Genomic DNA, 19,151 nt, shown 5'->3' with positions numbered 1-19,151 from the left:
GGCTCCTGTCGTCACCTGATGCTGGAGTCGTGTTTTACACTGTCCATGTTGTAGCCCCTTGCTGTGCTGTAGAAGCCATTAGTGGGTCGTGGCTGGTGGCAGGGGCCAGTTGCCCAGGGGCCTCGCAGGGGCCTGAGAGGGAGAGGCGGATGGCTGGGGGTATCCACCTGTGTAGTAAGGCAGGTTCTGCTGGGGGCTCTTCTTGAACATGGCATCTTGGAACCGTTGAGTGTTGGAGTGATGATCCAGAATCTGTTTTTGGGCTTCTCCCTGAAACTAGAAAGAGATGGTGGATAATATCACCATACGGTCAGCATGAAGCTAAAGCACTGAGGTGTGCAGAGATGTTTAATCCTGCCTTTAAAGACACTATGTCCAGGCCTATTGCCCCTGTTACCAACCAACAGGAGGCACAAGCTAAGACAACTGCTGGAGCAATAACTGTTGTTTAAGATAAATGTTGTATTGTACAACATAACCAAACATATCAAATAGGAAAAGAACATGTCTGTTGTGCGGTTTTGCACAGCATTATAATTGTGCTCACCTGAGGGCGTGGTGGCATGTTTGGGTAGCCAGGGTTTGGATACCCAACAGATTCCCAACCGTTGTCTTTCTGGTGCCTTTTCAGTTTCATCCTGCGATTCTGGAACCAAGTTTTTACCTACAAGACATGCATATAATTAGTCACCATCTGAAGTAAATACCAGCTAAATGTATGATGACACAAGAAGAGTGGTGAAGAGTGGGTTACGCTCATAACAGTAGGCTAATCAACCAACTCACCTGTTTGTAAGTTAGCCCCGTCAGTCCAGCCAGGGCCTTCATCTCAGCAGGGGAGAGGTACCTCTGCATGTTAAACCGATGGGTCAGGGCATCCATCTGGCCTGTTGAAAAAGCAGTCCGAGCTTTTTGTTTGGGGGTGTCCTTGTCCGCTTTTTCCGGGAGAGGCAAGGGCAAAGACGGTGGGGCGTTGTCCTCACTCCCCAGAATTTGTACGCTTGCGTTCTCTGGATAGGAGCTGGAGACAAGCTCACTACCATCTGGGCTTCCACTTTCCATCTCCTCTTCCAACTCCCTTTTCACCCAGGTGGCAGGGTTGGTTTGAGGATAGACTTTCTCCGAAGTCCAAGAATCTGCGCGAGAAATAGGCGAAAGTTATTTACACTTGCCGGTACATAAAGTCTGCATTTTGGCTTGGTTGAATTTGAACAGTTCCACAGGGTGGCGCCATTGTCTATGCAGTCTGACTAAAGGTTAAGAGTAGACACTTTTGGCGGTTCACACGCACAAACATGTAGTTAGCAAGATGGCGTCGGATACTAACACATGGACCTTGTTTGAGAGGGAGATCGCAACTTTCGCCAGAGACCCAGAAAATGCAAGTACAATAACTACCACTATGTCGACCTAACAGGCTGCTTCATAGACAATTCAAAATCAAATTTATATAGCCCTTCTTACATCAGCTGATATCTCAAAGTGCTGTACAGAAACCCAGCCTAAGCCTAAACAACAAGCAATGCAGGTGTAGAAGCACAAACTACCTAGAGTACTGTAGGCCGTATATACACGGTAAGAGCCCTGCTCTTAACCATATTGCACAAACCAACTAAATGTAATGTCAACTAGCTTGGCTAGCTAACGTTATTTACCTGGCGATCTGTGCGACACTTGATGAGTGTAATTACCTGGCTGCTCGATCCCCTTCGGGGGTTGATCAAACGGAGTCCGGTTGTGGGGGATGAAAAGGCCTCCACTCGGAGTATGGCTCTGAGGGTCCCCGAGATACATGACAGGACCTGGGTAGTGGGAATTGCCATGTTCGGGATTCCTGGGTGGGGATTGATGCGGAGCTTGCTGGTGGTAGCCGCCACTGACCCCAGAGTTGTAAACGGCCTCTGCCCAGCCGGAGATGTTGGGATGATTTTGCTCAGGCCCTGTTTGGTACATGAGACCATAGGCAAAAGCATGGTAGGATGGATTGTAGCTCACTGGTAACTTCCAATCTGCCATCGCTTCCACAGTCCCTCTTCTTTGCAAGCAAGAAATGTCCAAACTTTTCAATGACGCCCAAAAAGACCCCCTAAAGTAAGGATGCTGTAGCCAACCTTCCAGAAGTTTGAACGCTTCTTGGTGTAGCTAGCTAGTATAAACTAACTACCGGCTGCTGGAAAACACCGAAGTTGTAGTAGTAATATCGCTTTCCCCTGATTTGAAGAATATTATACTGTCCATCGAATCTGGGGGTCTTGTTTATAGGGCAAGGTGTGGGTCAGGTCTCAGCCAATCATCAAGTCTTCCATTCAGGTATCGGTATTGAGGACACGCCCCTTGAAAGGTCTGTTCAGGAGAAATTACATTTTTGTAATTTAATCACTGCCCTGAAGTTTTAATGTATTTCTTGAACTAGTAATTCTAAGAAGCAAAATAAGCAGCAAAAAAACAACATTTTTTTCTCAGAAAAACTATTTGATGGTTGATTTATTTTGGTGCAATTTATTAGTCATTATCCAACATATATATCAGATATCCATTAAATCCTCACTATTTTATATTTTAAAACATATGAGTTTAAAAGTTTCATTAATTGGAAGTAACACAATGAGTGGACACTTAATGGTCACAGTATTTTGTAATATTTGCAACTGTTCGTTTATCCCATATTTTACTTCAATGTGTTGAAGTTTAATGAGTACAGTTTTCTGCTTAGTCTGCTTCTCTTATATTTTAATTTGTTATCTCTATAATTGAAATTTCAATCATAGAGTCATATCAATTCTATGTGTAAAGCCTAATTTATAACAAATGTCAAACATGTTTACATTTCCGGCTTGGATCATAATGTTCATTCTCTCACATCCCTGCCATATAAAGTGTCTCTTCAGAGCTGTCCCATTGTTGTGGAGGTAGCCTCAAGGCAATAGTGACCTCAACAGTTAATGTGACCAAGGCTGCTGGTGGTGCATTATGCTTGAATTGTAGAGAAAGGCTACAGAAATGTGTGTAGCAATGGTGGTAGAAATACTGTAGATGTATTTATTTAATCTGCAGAAATGTGCTGACTAGTATGTAGCCTAAAGACTATGTTTTATTCTCCCTAGTTTTGCCCGGACATATAGGACATAGACCTGGGTCGGGGGACAACTCCACTTGGTTAGATGTGATTATCACTCCATTATTGAATCTATATGCATCTGTGTTATTTGGCTTAAAAGTGGAAATTGAAGCAGGAATCTATGTTTCTCACAGCATGCTGTTGATGATGCAGTTAGCATAATTCAAAACACAAGGTAGGTGATCACTATTCACTTTCAACCTGAGCCTTTATCCCTTCTCAAATACAGATTTTTGTAGTTCAATTCAGGCAACTTGGAGACAGATGGCTACAATGGCTGGACATGTAAATGCAGTGTATAGTCAGCACCTGGTAGCAATGCTTTCACATACTGGACCAAACTGGCCCAAGAATTACCATTCAAATGCTTGCTTTTAGTCTACCTCCGTGGCTGCATTGGAATTGTAATTGTTCAGTTAGAGGTGAGAATATGTGATCATGTTGAGACTATGGGACTTTTGACATAGCTACTGATCTCTACCTGGGCAGGGGGGGGTGATAGGTGTGGGGTGTGATAGGTGTGGGGTGTGTGTTTTGGGGGATGGGTGTGGTGGGAGGCTTGTTGGGGGGGGGGGGCAGGCAAGTGAATAGAAGATGTATCCTAAATGCTTTTTTATTCTAAATACATTTAGTATATAAATCATAAGGCAAATTTTTATTTTACTTTCATTTAGCATTCTTTGTAGATGCCCAAAACAACACAGACAAATGTAACTGCATGTTATGGCAAATGTGACTGAAGCCTATCTATTCTCAGCAGTTTGTGGGTAGAACTTTATTTGATTGTTAAAAGGTTAAGATCGGATTGTGTGAACTTTTGGTTTTGCTGCACCAATGAAGGGAGAAATACTTATTATAAACCGGGTTGTTGGAGCCCTGAATGCTGATTGGCTGAAAGCTGTCGCATATCACACCTTATACCACAGGTACTTGTTTACTGTTTCTAATTACTTTTGTAACCAGTTTATAATAGCAGTAAGGCAACTCGGGGGTTTATGGCAATATTGTGTACTGTAGTCGACATCGACTGATTTTGGGTCCAATGTCAACACAATCTTTTCAATAAAGACATATTTCTATTACAACTTAACACTTTAAAAATGACTTACTGATCTCGATAGAGTGAATAATATGCAGCTGTAGTACAGTTAGTCTCCATTTACTTTACATGGACCGCTTTGGGTTAAATACAAATCAGCCAAGAATGCAACTGGCTGCTGAAATCCTAGCCAATCAAAGTTACTGTCTACCTTTCCACTCTGAACTAATTGGAATGTTGCAGCACCTGCTGCCCTCTTAATACCGCACGAGTTGTCGAGGTCCAACCTAAAACCAAGTATTGAGTCAGTGTTTGCTCTGATAAGACATGCTTTATTTGTACAACCAGGCCTTGTTTTCCCTTTGCAAAAGTGACAGATCAGGCAACAAGATGACATTACCAAAAATCCTGGTCGAAGCATTCCGTGTGGTTCAGTGTAGAGCTATTAACAGTTGCCAGGTTCTCCAAACATGTCTGCCTAAGAAAAGAAATGTCTGAAAGACATGGTGTATAGCACCTTATACCACAGGTACATGTTTACTGTTTCTAATTACTTTGGTAACCAGTTTATAATAGCTGTAAGGCAACTCGGGGGTTTGTGGTATATACCACGGCTAAAGGCTGTATCCAAGCACTCCATGTTACATAATGCATAATAACAACCCTTAGCCATGGTATATTGGCCATATACCACACCCCGCCGGACCATATTTCTTAATTGTAGTACAGTAAATAACGTTTTATAGGTATCATAGGACAATTCGGGCAACTTGGAGACAGATGGCTACAATGGCTGGACATGTAAATGCAGTGTATAGTCAGCACCTGGTAGCAATGCTTTCACATACTGGACCAAACTGGCCCAAGAATTACCATTCAAATGCTTGCTTTTAGTCTACCTCCGTGGCTGCATTGGAATTGTAATTGTTCAGTTAGAGGTGAGAATATGTGACCATGTTGAGACTATGGGACTATTGACATAGCCACTGATCTCTACCTGGGCAGGGGGGTGGGGTGATAGGTGTGGGGTCTGTGTTTTGGAGATGGGTGTGTTAGGGGGGGTGGGGGGAGTTTTTTTTTTCGATAATCGATTTCTTTAGTGTCAGTGTGAGACGAGGTACTCCCTCTTTTGTGACCTTTATTAAAAGGTGTGAATTGTCACCTCATACTACTATGCATGTCAATTGAGACATGCTCAACTACAACAACGTTTTTACAACTTGAAAACGTGTAGAATTAGACACGCACTCGTGCAAGAATATTCTACGGTAGTTTGTTCACTAACAATATTGATCATTTTCGCCCCAAAACAGGCGCTCTACACTTGTAAAGCTGATGTTGATGTGTATTTCACCGTTTGGGTCTTTGCGTGTCAAAAAAGGTACACGTCAAATAACACTATTTGACACGTTAAATAATCTCATAATTTGACAAATAACAGTTTAATTGTAGAATATTGTGTTGGACTGCAACTTCTGGGGTAGCTAGCTAGCTTTAGCTTGGTACCGAGCTAACACCAATACAACCAGCCTGAAAATAATGACCAGTAGAAACTGCAGTTATTTTCATTATTCTTAGCAATGATTTAGGAATCCTTGTAAGTAAATGTAAATGTATTAGCAAGGTAGTCACTTGTTGTTCGTCTATTGACATTAAACTTCAGTTCATGAAAATAAATAGCTAGCCAGCTACTAAACCCTGTTGCCCAAAGTTAACGTTATAAGCAGCCAGCGAGAACCGGGACCGGGTTGTGAAGCTAGCCACAATAAAGATTAGGCACAATGGTGGAATTTGCGGTTTACCTTCAAAATAAAAGTACCAATTTGAAAGTGATGCAGAAGATAACCATTGGTGGAATCATGCCATATTTAGACTAGATAAGGTTAAACAAGGTTGGAATGTGAAGCAATGAAATGGGGTATCAGCCTACTTGGTGACACCCACAGAACACAACTGTGAAGAGTTTACGCAAATATTAGTGTTGTAGCTCTTATTGCAGGACTGTGACTGTGAAATCACTTCCCCAGTCAGCCTATTGTGTGTATTGACATTCATATTGCACTGTACAGCTTTACCTAAGGGTTGAGGATCAATAAAATGGGGTATCAGTCTACTCAATACCCAATAAATATTTTCACAACGTCCTCCTCAGAGTTATCAGACTCCAAAACATCGTCACAGTATTGTTTTTTCCCTGGAATAGTGTTTAATACACATAGGTTGACATTAAATGTGGCTCAATTCACAGTTTTTTCAGAGTCCCACAATAAGAGCTATGACAGTAATGTTCTCTGGGTGTCACTGAGTAGACTGATACCCCATGTCATTTATTTGTATTTTATTTGCATCACTGTCAATGACATAATTTTATTTTGGAGGCTAACTGCAAAAGTCCACTATTGTGGTTAATCCTTATTGTGGCTAGCTTCACAAATGGGTCTGACCGTTAATCAAATAAGAACTGTCTTGTAAATTAGGGTTATTTTAGATGACCCCTAGCTATACAGTTAGCTAGCTAACTATATAGCTACTTAAACAGATTGTTGTTTTTGCTATGCTTTTGGGGATGAACATTGTTTGCATCCATGAGCTAGCTAGCTCTTTTTATGACCAGCACTGTAGGTGCTCGATTCAACTTTAGCATACGTATCGATGAATCGTTGTGACATATTAAATACGAGTGATAGTGTAATCAATGTGTAATAACTAGTAAACATTTTTTTAAATGCATGAATTCGTTAAATTATGTGACGTGCAGTCATATTCAGGTCCCGGGTGGTCAACAAGCTTATTTGACACGTCAAATAGTGTTATTTGGGACGTCAAATAGGGTTGATTTGACACATCAAATAGTGTTATTTGGGACGTCAAATAGGGTTGATTTGACACATCAAATAGTGTTATTTGGGACGTCAAATAGGGTTGATTTGACACTTCAAATAGTGTTATTTGACTTGTATCTTTTTTTTTTCAAAACGGCGTTCCAGAATATAGCCCTTTTAACGAGGCTGTTCACGTGGAACAATCCCTGGGTTGGTTCTGTGCCGCGTGGCATTGTGATAGAACGAACCAGACTGGGATTCGAAACCCAACCGTCGCCTATATTGAGGTTCCTATAAATCGGCGGAGAAGATTATCCATAGATATGTTTTGATACGCTAATAGCTAGCAGAGTTGCTAACTAGCTATAGATAATTTGTTGACATATTAGTCGAGTTAGCAAACTGGCTATACTTTGACCATTCAGACCGTTCTCCCAGTTTATGCCTGTCAAAGGGTCATGTTTTAGCGTGACAGTTTGCGCATCATTTTGAATAATAACATCTCAGAAACACTGAGATTTTGGAAGAGCCAAGATGTCTGGGGAACTAGAGCAGATTCTCTTACAGCTCACGCAGCCTGACAATGCGATTATTCAGCAGGTAAAGACTCTCCTGATTTAGCCTGTGAAATTGGGATTGACACTTACCCTGGCATGCTTTAATAACAAGCACCAACGGGCTATCAAACTGTTAACGTTTAGTTATCAAAATGGACAACTATTAGCAAGCCAAATTATGTCAGGAACGAGTGTGGCTAAAACACAGTTATTTTCCTACATGGTCTGTCTCACTTTATAAACTTGACAGTTCACAAATGTTTTAGCTGCCTGGCTTGTTTACTTTTTTTCAGTCAGTATTCGCTATATCCAACATCTTTTTCCTTCCTACAGGCCACCGCTCAGCTGAAGCTGGCTTTTAAAGACCCAGCCATCATCCCAGCGTTGTGTGCTGTCATGACTGGGTCCCAGAACTCGCAGGTATGTAGGTGACACATGAGTTACACTAACACCTATCATCTGTGTGAAGATACCAGATGTGTTGAACCCAGGGCCTTGCATGAGTTATCTTTGTGCAGCTTATCGCTGACCCTTACCAGTGAATTAATTGTTGCTCCCCCCACTCATCAGATCCGCCAGTCAGCTGCAGTAATGTTGCGGATGAGAGTGAAGAAGCATTGGAAGAAGATTAGCCCTGATCACAGAGAGAGGTTGGCTGCCCTTAGTTCTCCAATCCCCCCCCCCACAATCAGTCATTTTCAAGCCCTCTGTATTTGGACTGTTGAATGAATTCCCACTGAGCATTATTTTTTCAACATTTCTATTGTATTTGAGATGGGGTTTTTTTTTTTTTTTTTTTTTTGCTTCATAGTTTGAAAGCAGTGGTCCTGCAAGCCTTCCAGCAGGAGACAGAGTAAGCATATTTTATCCTTTACATAAAAACACACAGTCACACATTTTATTTTGAGGTGGAAAACGCGATTTATTAGAATATCAGTGGATTATCAAACAGATAGCTATAACCTATATCGGACCATAACCACTAACTCATCCATACACACCGATGAAACTTGTTACATCTGAACTTGACAATAACCCCTGTCTCTGTTTCCAGACACACAGTACGCCACTCCCTCTCGCAGCTCAGCGCAGTGATGGTCAAACACGAGACGCCAGACCGCTGGCCTGCTCTATTCACACTCCTCAACCAGTCCACCAAGAGCAACAACCCAATGGACAGACAGGTATTACCTTCTTTAGATAGAACTAAAAAACTGCAACATCTTTGTTGTAATTCACAGGATATAAAAGGATGGCTTCAGTTGGCTTGTCCTGACATGACAACGTGAACATCGAGAGGTTGGGCTGTACGTGGATTTGACCGGCGCTCTTGATGGTTGCTCACTGATTGGTCAGAATATGCATTGATCAAAATGTCTCCCTCAGGTGGGTCTGCTCTTGCTCAGCAAAGTGGTGGAGTCCAATCCGGAGCCCTTCAAGCCCCACTATCGCCAACTGCTGCAGCTGTTTGGCACCGTGCTGCAAGACCTGGACAACCCCACAGCCATGTACTACAGCATCCTCACCCTCACCGCTATGACTGCCTACACTGGCACAGAAGAGATGGTGAGGCCACAATCTTATCTATTTGATGTCCTTTTGGAGTGAACAGATGGTTTTAGTCTACCAGTTTCCTTCGTTGCTGTGATGAAAAGATAATGTCTTGTCTTTCAGAACCTAATGCGCTCCCTCATCCCAACACTGATCATTGCTCTCAGACACCTCATCAAGGCAGACCAGGTAGCGAATAGTTCAATATGTCAGCCCCCACTAGCACCACTGGTGACTGCACCAGTCTTCAGGGATGACTGTTGAAAAACACTATTGTCCCTTGATTGGAGTTATTCTATGTGTTGATCAGGCAAGTGAGGTGTTATTAGACTGTTTCTATGTGTTGACCAGGATCTGGCCAGTGAGGCTATGGTGGTGTTATTAGACTGTTTCTATGTGTTGACCAGGATCAGGCCAGTGAAGCCATGGAGGTGTTCGATGAGCTGATGGAGAGTGAGGTGTCCATCATGGTCCCACACATCACTGAAATTGTCCACTTCTGCTTGGAGGTGAGAACAAGGAGCTTCTAAAAATATTTCTAATGACTTTTTGCTTACATGCCATTGTAGGAAAAGTGATGGTTTGTCTTATTGACAATGAAATGTGTGTATGTGTGTCTCAGGTCAGTGCAGACACTACACTGACTGACTCCCTGCGTGTGAAGGCTCTGTCCTGCATTGCTTTTCTCATTCGTCTCAAGAGCAAGGTAAAGTCACCAGTTATAAAATGGTTGCCCTGGCCTAGATTCACCCTCCAGTGAGCCCTCTTCCCCATCTCACTAAATAAATGGACAGGTGAATGCAAATTCCCTAGCCTGTGTTTTCAGAGAAGGAGAGGAAGCCACTAAACCATAGAGATGAGCCTTTCTCCTTTTGCCAGTTAAAATATGTGGAGCTTGTCAAGTGATGTATGCTGGGTTGTTCTCTCTCTCCCCTTCAGACAGTGTTAAAGCAGAAGCTGCTCAATCCCATCCTGCAGACGGTGTTCCCCGTGCTTAGTGCAGCGCCACCACCTGGGGAGGAGGACCCTGAGGACGAGGAGAACAGCAATGAGGACGACACTGACAACGAGAGTCCCAAACACTTTGCTGCTCAGGTAAACTTCCCTTCTCTGTATATATAATGCACAGAAAATATATCATGCACAGAAAACAGGTGATGTTTTTTTCGGAGAGCGTGTTTGAAATAGAATGTATTTTTGTTTGCAGGTCATTGACACCATGGCTCTTCACATGCCCCCTGAGAAACTATTCCACCAACTGGTTAGTGAACACACTCGCTTGCTTCATACATAATTTGCCTGCCAATCAGTCATTTCAATTCATATTATTATCATCTCTGTGACATAGCGGTAGGATTGTAGCAGCAGTATGTTTTGGACTAATTTGCGGTCTTGTACTGAGGTACACCAATTTCCATGCATAGAAGTACATATGGTTTTAGTAAGTATGTATGTCTGACCCATGGTGTGTCCATCAGATGCCGCTGACTCAAGCATGTCTAGCCAGTGATAACCCCTATGAGAGGAAAGCTGGCCTGATGTGTCTGGCAGTGCTGGCCGAGGGCTGTGCCGACCACATACGGACCAAGTGAGTCCCCTGTGCAATGCTGTTTCTGATGTCTATTCAGTGGCTTCGTGTCCCAAAATTCATTTTTTTTAAAGGTTTACATTTGGCAACGTGTGTAATGTAGATATAAACCACAGTCATGGTTTTTATTTTTCCTCTTATTCAAATGGAGAGATTGTATTTGTCCTGCTAATCCCACTCTGTCTGTCAGGATGCTGTCGTCCATGTTGCAGACGGTGTGCCAGAGTCTGTCAGACAGTAACCAAGTGGTCCGCAGCGCCGGCCTCTTTGCCCTGGGACAGTTTTCTGAGCACCTGCAGCCTGAGGTCAGTAAGTACTGTGCTGAGCTGATGCCACTGTTGCTGGGCTATATGTCTGCTCTGAACCAGGCCAAGATCGGACACGTCACCAAGGCCTTCTACGCCCTGGAGAACTTCCTGGAAAACCTGGGTTAGGATCCTCCCATTCACCTTATCCTGATCCATAACCATCTCTCTTGCTATTATTTGATTCTGTTCTGTTCTATACTCAGATAATAAAATGCTAAACTGTAGCTAGGTAAACAAATATTCAGTCGATGACTCTTGTTTTTTAGTCTCGTCCCCAGACTACTTTCAATGTAAAAATAAGATGAGGTTGAATTTCTCATCATCTCTGTTCTGTGCTGATATTTTCACTAACAGTGTTCCATCCCCTATCAGGTTCAGAGATTGAGCCCTACCTGCCCACCCTGATGGAGACCATGTTGTCTGCCCTCAGCAACGCAGAGAACCTGAAGCTCAAAGAGCTGGCTGTCAGTGCTATAGGAGCTATAGGTAACACCCAGCAAAAGGCCTTTCAATAGAGCATGTTACATCTCAATAATGTAGCGCTTGTGTCTTCCTTCATCCACACTGGTCTGAAAGCTAAAAGGTAGTCCCAGTTGTTTTAAAAACTGTTTTCAGATCAGTGCAGATGGAGAGGACAGAGGTAGAGGAAGCCACTTGAGACTGTTGAGATGCAAGTGGTGCGTACGTCACTAACTGTATTAACTCCTCTCTTCCTTTCAGCCAATGCAGCCAAAGAGAAGCTCGTTCCTTACTTCCTGCCTGTCATTGAGAGTCTGAAGGGCTTCCTCACTGACACCAGGGATGAGATGAGGTCTCTGCAGACACAGGCTCTGGGTAGGTTAACTATCTCTACGGCTTATTCAGTTTGATGTGGTCATTCAGCAGACACTTTTAGTCAATATGACTGACAGCTTAGACTTGACAGTATACTATGTGTGGCCCCGGTAGGTTTCTAACTTTAAACTCTTATATTTCATAGCACTATGCTCCAACTAACTGAGCTATCGGAACCCGTCTTGTGTAAACAAGATGAATGAACTATGAGTCACCTGTGAATGGGGATTGATGGGTATACATTGTCCTTTCAGATACTCTGTCAGTGCTGGCCCGCACCATAGGTAAGGAGGTGTTCAGCCCCTTGGCTGCAGAGTGTGTTCAGCTGGGACTCAATCTCACCAACGCTATCGATGACCCAGACCTGCGCCGCTGCACGTACGTAGTTAACGGGTGTTTGTGTGCCAGATACTGCTACTCTAGTAGAAGTCCTGCCAACCTTTTTTGGGGTGGGCTTTCAGAGTGCATGGCTGTTTTCTGACTTGTAGATTAGTTTGTATATCGCCCAACTCTCTGCCTTTCTCTCGGTGTGTGCAGGTACAGCCTGTTTTCGGCTGTGTCCACAGTGAGTCCAGACTGTCTGAACCCACACCTCACTGCCATCACCACCATCATGCTTCTGTCTCTCAAGTCCACAGAGGGAGTCACGGTCAGTCAATGGGCTTTATGGCTCCAATCCCTTCCTATTCTCACCACTCAGGACGTGGCAGTGTATTCCATTTCAACTCAGCCAATTCAGGACGTGACATGAAATGCATGAATGAAAAGTCCACATAGATACGTAATGACATTTTCAATGGACCGAATTGAAATGGAGTTGATCCTGGTAACATGATATGCACATCCATAATGTCGGAAATCATTTATCCTCTGATGAACTCTTTCTTTTCTCCATGATCAGGCTCACCTTGAGGAGGACAAGACGTTTGTCCTGCTGGATGACGATGATGACGACGAGGCTCAGGGAGACACCATTTTGGACGAGGAGGGGACTGACAACGTGGACCCAGACATCGCCAGGTACGTCTGAGATGTTGATGATGATCTTGTGATGTTTGATGTTCATACACAATGCAAAGGCTCCCTAAATTAGCCTTTCAAGGCAGCTCTCATAAAAGGTGTCAATGGTAACCATGTTGTTTTCCCCGGCACTGAGCTCGGCAGAGGGACCTCTCCATCCCCCATCCTAACCTCTGTGCTCTCACTTCATTCCCCAGGTTCAGTGTAGAAAACGCCTACATTGATGAGAAGGAGGACACCTGTGACGCCCTGGGAGAGATTGCCTTCAACACCGGGTAAAGACTCGAGAGCATAGGCATCTTTGGTGGTGGTTGTCACAGGCCATTAAGGCTCTATATTCATTCAGGACTGCATGGTATCAGCAGCCAGCCACTACTCTGGTTCCACTGTTCATTAATCAGTGCATGAGCAATTCGACATCTGGCATTGTTGGTCTCCATTCCTCTCTGTGCCGGGAGACCTGGTATGCAATCGTTTCACTTCCCAGCAACTGAAATGTTCTGTTGAATAAAATTTGAAAAAGGTTATATATTCATTCCTATGCTGTATATACACTATATATACAAAAGTATGTGGACACCCCTTCAAATTAGTGGATTTGTTTATTTCAGCCACAAACGGGTGTATACAATCTATTACACAGCCATGAAATCTCCATAGACAAACATTGGCAGTAGAATGGCCTTACTGAAAAACTCAGTGACTTTCAACATGACACCATCATAGGATGCCACATTTCCAACAAGTCAGTTTGTCAAATTTCTGCCCTGCTAGAGCTTCCATGTTAACTATAAGTGCTGTTATTGTGAAGTGAAAATGTCTAGGAGCAACAACGGCTCAGCCGTGAAGTGGTAGGCCACACAAGCTCACAGAACGGGACCGCTGAGTGCTGCAGCACGCACCGTGTAAAAAATCATCTGTCAGTGGCAACATTCACTACCGAGTTCCAAACTGCCTCTAGAAGCAACATCAGCACAAAAACTGTTTGTCGGGAGCTTCATGAAATTGGTTCTGGCAAGTCCGACGGACAATTCTGGGTTTGGCGAATGCCAGGAGAATGCTACCTGCCCCAATGCATAGTGCCAACTGTAAAGTTTGGTGGATGAGGCATAATGGTCTGGGACTGTTCATGGTTCAGGCCCCTTAGTTCCAGTGAAGGGAAATCTTAACGCTACAGCATACAATGACATTCTAGACAATTCTGTGCTTCCAACTTTGTGGCAACAGTTTGGGAAAGGCCCTTTTCTGTTTCAGCATGACAATGCCCCCGTGCACAAAGCGAGGTCCATACAGAAATGGTTTGTCAAGATTGGTGTGGAAGAACTTGGCTGGCCTGTTTGATGAGTGGGTGTCCACATACTTTTGGTCATGTAGTGTATTTCCCCTCATATACAATGTTAGCACTTTGAGCACTGGGACAGCGTCAAGTCCATTAGCTACTGATGTCCTTTTCTTTCCTGTTCACCCCTTCAGTGCTGCCTTCCAGCCCTTCCTGGAGTCCAGCTTTCAGCAGGTCTATGAGCTGCGTGATGTAAGCACTGTAGCACTGCTCAACCACCCCCTCCTTCTGTGTAATGAGCCATGAAGGGCATTCGGTCAGTGTGTGTGTGGGTTAGCATTTGTTTCTCTGACCATGCATTCTGTGTCCCCCTCCCCTCAGTTTCCCCACGAGGATGTGCGCAGGGCTGCCTTCGTGGCCATGGGCCAGTTCTGCCGAGCTCAGCACAAAGTGTGGCAGGAGAATCCCACTGAGGCCGACCACCAGGGTATCTCTCTTTGCTCGCACTCTCTCTCAGCACACATCACATACCGTACCAGTCAAACATTTGGACACACCTACTCATTCAGGGGTTTTACTTTATTTTTTTACTATTTTCTACATTGTAGAATAATAGTGAAAACATCAAAACTATGAAATGACACACATGGAATCATGTAGTAACCAAAAAAGTGTTAAACAAATCAAAATATATTTTAGATTCTTCTAAGTAGCCACCCTTGATGACAGCTTTGCACACTCTTGGCATTCTCTCAACCAGCTTCATGCATTTCAACTAACAGCTGTGCCTTGTTAAAAGTTCATTTGTGGCATTTCTTTCCTTCTAAGACACGAAGGTCAGTCAATCCGGAAAATTTCAAGGACTTTGAAAGTTTCTTCAAGTGCCGTTGTAAAAACCATCAAGCGCAATGATGAAACTGGTTCTCATGACGACCGCCACAGGAAAGGAAGACCCAGAGTTACCTCTGCTGCAGAGGATACGTACATTAGTTACCAGCTTCAGAAATTGCAGCCCAAATAAATGCTTCACAGAGTTCAAGTAACACATCTCAACATCAACTGTTCAGATGAGACTGCGTGAATCAGGCCTTCATGGTCGAATTGCTGCAAAGAAACCACTACTAAAAGATAACGGATGGAAATCTGTCCTTTGGTTTGATTCCAAATTTGAGGTTTTTGGTTCCAACCACGTTGTCTTTGTGAGACACAGCGTAGGTGAACGGATGATCTCCGCATGTGTAGTTCCCACCGTGAAGCATGGAGGTGTGATGGTGCAGGGGTGCTTTGCTGGTGACAGTCAGTGATTTATTAAGAATTTCGAGGCACACTTAAGCAGCATGGTTATCACAGCATTCTGCAGCGATACTCCATCCCATATGGTTTGCGCTTAGTGGGACTATTATTTGTTTTCCAACAGGACAATGACCAACACACCTCCAGGCTGTGTAAGGGCTATTTGACCAAGAAAGAGTGATGGAGTGTTGCACCAGATGACCTGGTCTCTTCAATCACCTGATCTCAACCCAATTGAGATGGTTTGGGATGAGTTGGACCGAGTGAAGGGAAAGCGCTCGGCATATGTGGGAACTCCTTCAAGACTGTTGTAAAAGCATTCCAGGTGAAGCTGGTTGAGAGTGCCAAGAGGGTGCAAAGCTGTCATCAAGGCGAATATAACTCTTTTTTTCTCTTTTTTTTACTACATGATTCCATGTGTTATTTCATAGTTTTGATGTCTTTGCTATTATTGTACAATGTAAAAAATAGTAAAAATGAAGAAAAACCCTTGAATGAGTAGGTGTCCAAACTCTTGACTGATACTGTGTGTTTATCTATACCGCTCTTGCTCTTTCTCTTCTCTTATATATCTCTATTCCTCTCTCTTTATACCTCTCTGCTAAACACGTATATGTGAACAATACAATTAGATTTTTTTATACCTCTCTCCCTCTACCTCTCTATTTATACTTCTCTCTCTATTCCTCTCTATCTATACCTTTCTTTCTCGTTATACCTCTCTCTCTTTCTACCTCTCTGAAACAAAAAATTGAGTTTTGCTTCTCTTCCTCCGTCCAGCCCTGCAGAAGCTGCTGGGGGTGGTGCTGCCAAGCTTCCTGGAGGCGGTCCATAGTGAGCGTGAGCGCCAAGTGGTGATGGGCGTGCTGGAGGCCATGAACGCTGTGCTGAAGGCCTGCCAGGGGGAGGCACTGCAGAGCCCCGGGCGCCTGCAGGAGATCAGCCAGGCCATCCGAGACGTGCTCAAGAAGAGGGTGAGCCCAGACCAACCAAGCTGGGCCTGAGCTGGGTTTCCCAGATTAATTCATTTAGGATATCTGAAATCAGGATATGTGTTTGTATTTATTAAAGATCCCCATTAGTTCCTGCCAAGGCAGCAGCTACTCTTCCTGGGGTTTATTATGGATCCCCATTAGTTCCTGCCAAGGCAGCAGCTACTCTTCCTGGTGTCCAGCTAAATGAAGGCAGTTATATGCAATTAAAATAACATTAGATTTCACAACACATTGTGTTCCCTCAGGCCACTACTCTCCTACCACATATATACAACACAGCATCTATGTTGTGTGTATGTGTGTGTGTCTCTGTGTGTGCCTCTTCACAGTCCCCACTGTTCCATAAGGTGTATATTTATCTGTTTTCGTTCCAGTGGACTATAGTGCGTTGGCCTAAAATGTTTACAGTAAAATAGGAAAACATTCTGATAAGCCACTGATAAGCCCCGTCTCTCTACAGACTGTCTGTCAGGACGGAGGAGGAGACGAGGCAGATGATGACGAGCAGCAGGTGAGACTTCCTCTCTTTCTTTTACCACTCCTGTCCCATCACCGGCAGGACTGGCTGTACTTTCAGGTGTATGATGTGAACGTTCTAGGCGGAGTATGATGCCATGCTGCAGGAGTTTGCCGGCGAGGGGATCCCCCTGCTAGCCTCTGCCGTCCCAGCGGAGACCTTCCAGCCCTATCTCAACGAGCTGCTGCCACTCATCATGAACAAGGCTGTGAGTAACACAACCATCACCACACCTTTTCTCCCGTAACACAAGTCATTTACTCTAGTTGACAAGCCATCAATATAGAGATAAATAGACCTAATTCCTAGTTCATTTTTGGTTGAAATTTTACAATTTCCTCAACTAAAGTTTTATTTTGAGTTTGCAAAAATAGTCACCATAAGCACAGAAAGGATAAACCTTTTATTTAGAGATGTAGTTAAATGTATTGAATGAGTGGATTTATTCCTCTTCCTCTGTAGAAGTTGTCGTACACAGTGGCCGACCGTTCATTCTCCGTGGGCACGCTCGGAGAGATCCTGCAATCCCTCGTCAACGTATCTGGGGGCAGGGCATGTGCCGGCAAACTGTCCAATCAGCTGCTGCCTGTCCTAGTGGCTGGGGTGAGAGACAGCGACAGTGAGGTTCGCAACAACAGCGTGTTCGCACTGGGAGCACTGGCCCAGGCTGCTGGACCCCTCGTCGCACAGTATCCCTCAATAATAATGAAGTGTATGTGTGCGTGTTCAGGATTGATCACTGATATGGTTCTGATGAGAAGCTAGACACATTGACCAGCCCTGACCATATCAGTAGATTCTATTACTATGTTACTGACCTGTCCCAGAAGACCAGGGTCTTTTCCTCAACTCCTGTCCCTCCCAGAGACTACCCCATGATGCTGTCCCTCTTCTCCAACCTGCTGTCTAAAGAACAGGACAGGAGGGTGATTGACAACCTGTGTGCTGCCCTCTGCAGGATGATCATGAGCAACAAGGAGGGTGTTCCTCTGGAACAGGTACCGTCTATGCACATTCATTCATGGGATGTAATACCGGGCCACTGCCTACCTTGAGGTTTGTGCACGACTCAAAGATTTATGTAGAAGTTTGAGTGGATCTGATGTTAGGATTTGGACCCTCTTGAGAATATCTGCGACCTGTGTCTGTAGCCTTGTCTCCAGTTCTTTAATGTCCCAAATGCTGTACATTAGATTTACAATGTACGCGTTTTCCACATGCTTTTTGAAATACAGACACATGAGTTGATAAACTGATTGTTACTCAGTGATGCTCACTTAGCTAACTCTGCCTGTCATAGGTGTTCCCTGCCCTCCTGGCTCGCCTCCCTCTGAAGGAGGACAGGGAGGAGAATAAGACTGTGTACAGCTGCTTGGCCATGCTCTACTCTCAGAACCCTGCACTGGTACGCTGATCTTCAGTGGTGTTCTTCCATCATGTTAACTAATCTGATTGTGCTGTTACATACCCATCTGTTTGTATATTTTGTATTTATGTTGTCTCCTCAGGTCCTGAGTCAAATTAAGCCAATAGTGTCTGCTTCCAGCCACGTCCTGGGAACCAAGGATCTTGACACAGGCGAGAGCTTTAAATCCTGACAGGTTTCCTCACCTTGTTGTGTAGAAATGTTGTGTTATGTGGATAACAACGTTCTAACAATGTAATAACAACGTAGGTCTTTGTCTTCCAGAAACCCAGAACACCCTGGTCATGCTGCTCCGAGACGTCGCTCAGCGTCACTCCAAGGAATTCGAGGTCGCCATTAAGTCACTTCCCGCTGAGCAGAAGATGAAGCTGACAGGGGCCGTTAGCCAATCCTAGCACACCACGTCAACCAGCTATTCCATGCCAGTCAAAGCCAGCGAATTGTAGGATTTGTGTTACTACATATGACAAGTGGGACAGTAGTTGGAACACGTTCAAATTGGGTAAACCTGCAAACTACCATTCTACTATTAGGATTCTATCATTATTCAGAGGTTCTGTTCCTAGTTCTCACTTTTTAATTTATATTGTCTGTGCTTTTTTAGAAGTTATTTAATTTTTCGTGTGTTACTAGTATGTGTTTGTTTGTTTATTTTTAGTCTGATACTGGTTTAACCTTGTTGTAACTGAGAACCTCCATCTATTTTCTGCTGTCCCCCTTTTACCACACATTTGATCAACTGGCTTGACTAGTATTGAGTGTGAAGCATTGAACTGAACTCATGATAAATGCCTTTTTCTCAGA

General features: G+C 43.9%; 2 protein-coding genes and 1 non-coding gene across 3 annotated transcripts; 2 read left to right on the top strand and 1 right to left on the bottom strand.

Annotated features, from left to right (window-relative positions):
• Positions 1 to 2,016, bottom strand: nanog (nanog homeobox). Its single transcript, XM_064947357.1, has 4 exons — positions 1,692 to 2,016; positions 787 to 1,136; positions 548 to 664; positions 1 to 276 (listed from the first exon to the last, which is right to left on the bottom strand). Exons 1-4 carry the CDS (start codon positions 2,014 to 2,016, stop codon positions 79 to 81), a joined length of 990 nt encoding a protein of 329 aa, XP_064803429.1. The 3' UTR covers positions 1 to 78.
• Positions 2,017 to 7,199: 5,183 nt separating this feature from the next.
• LOC135523217 (importin-4-like) lies at positions 7,200 to 19,151 on the top strand. The gene is made up of 29 exons (XM_064949933.1): positions 7,200 to 7,579; positions 7,870 to 7,956; positions 8,107 to 8,186; positions 8,348 to 8,389; positions 8,591 to 8,720; positions 8,923 to 9,102; positions 9,211 to 9,276; positions 9,495 to 9,596; positions 9,710 to 9,793; positions 10,027 to 10,182; positions 10,295 to 10,348; positions 10,566 to 10,675; positions 10,866 to 11,104; positions 11,356 to 11,469; positions 11,704 to 11,817; positions 12,072 to 12,195; positions 12,355 to 12,466; positions 12,719 to 12,837; positions 13,035 to 13,112; positions 14,311 to 14,368; positions 14,498 to 14,603; positions 16,190 to 16,383; positions 16,865 to 16,915; positions 17,004 to 17,129; positions 17,384 to 17,610; positions 17,787 to 17,919; positions 18,222 to 18,326; positions 18,430 to 18,499; positions 18,612 to 19,151. The coding sequence occupies exons 1-29, from the start codon at positions 7,514 to 7,516 to the stop codon at positions 18,740 to 18,742; spliced, it is 3,258 nt and encodes a 1,085-aa protein (XP_064806005.1). The 5' UTR covers positions 7,200 to 7,513; the 3' UTR covers positions 18,743 to 19,151.
• On the top strand, positions 13,182 to 13,319 carry LOC135523233 (small nucleolar RNA SNORA8). Its single transcript, XR_010452808.1, has one exon. It is a non-coding gene; the product is annotated as a small nucleolar RNA SNORA8 (small nucleolar RNA).

The sequence above is a fragment of the Oncorhynchus masou genome, chromosome 30 (genome assembly GCF_036934945.1).
Source record: "Oncorhynchus masou masou isolate Uvic2021 chromosome 30, UVic_Omas_1.1, whole genome shotgun sequence".
NCBI lineage: Eukaryota > Metazoa > Chordata > Actinopteri > Salmoniformes > Salmonidae > Oncorhynchus > Oncorhynchus masou.
Note: the sequence above shows the minus strand (reverse complement) of the source record. Positions and strands in the feature narration are given on the sequence as shown.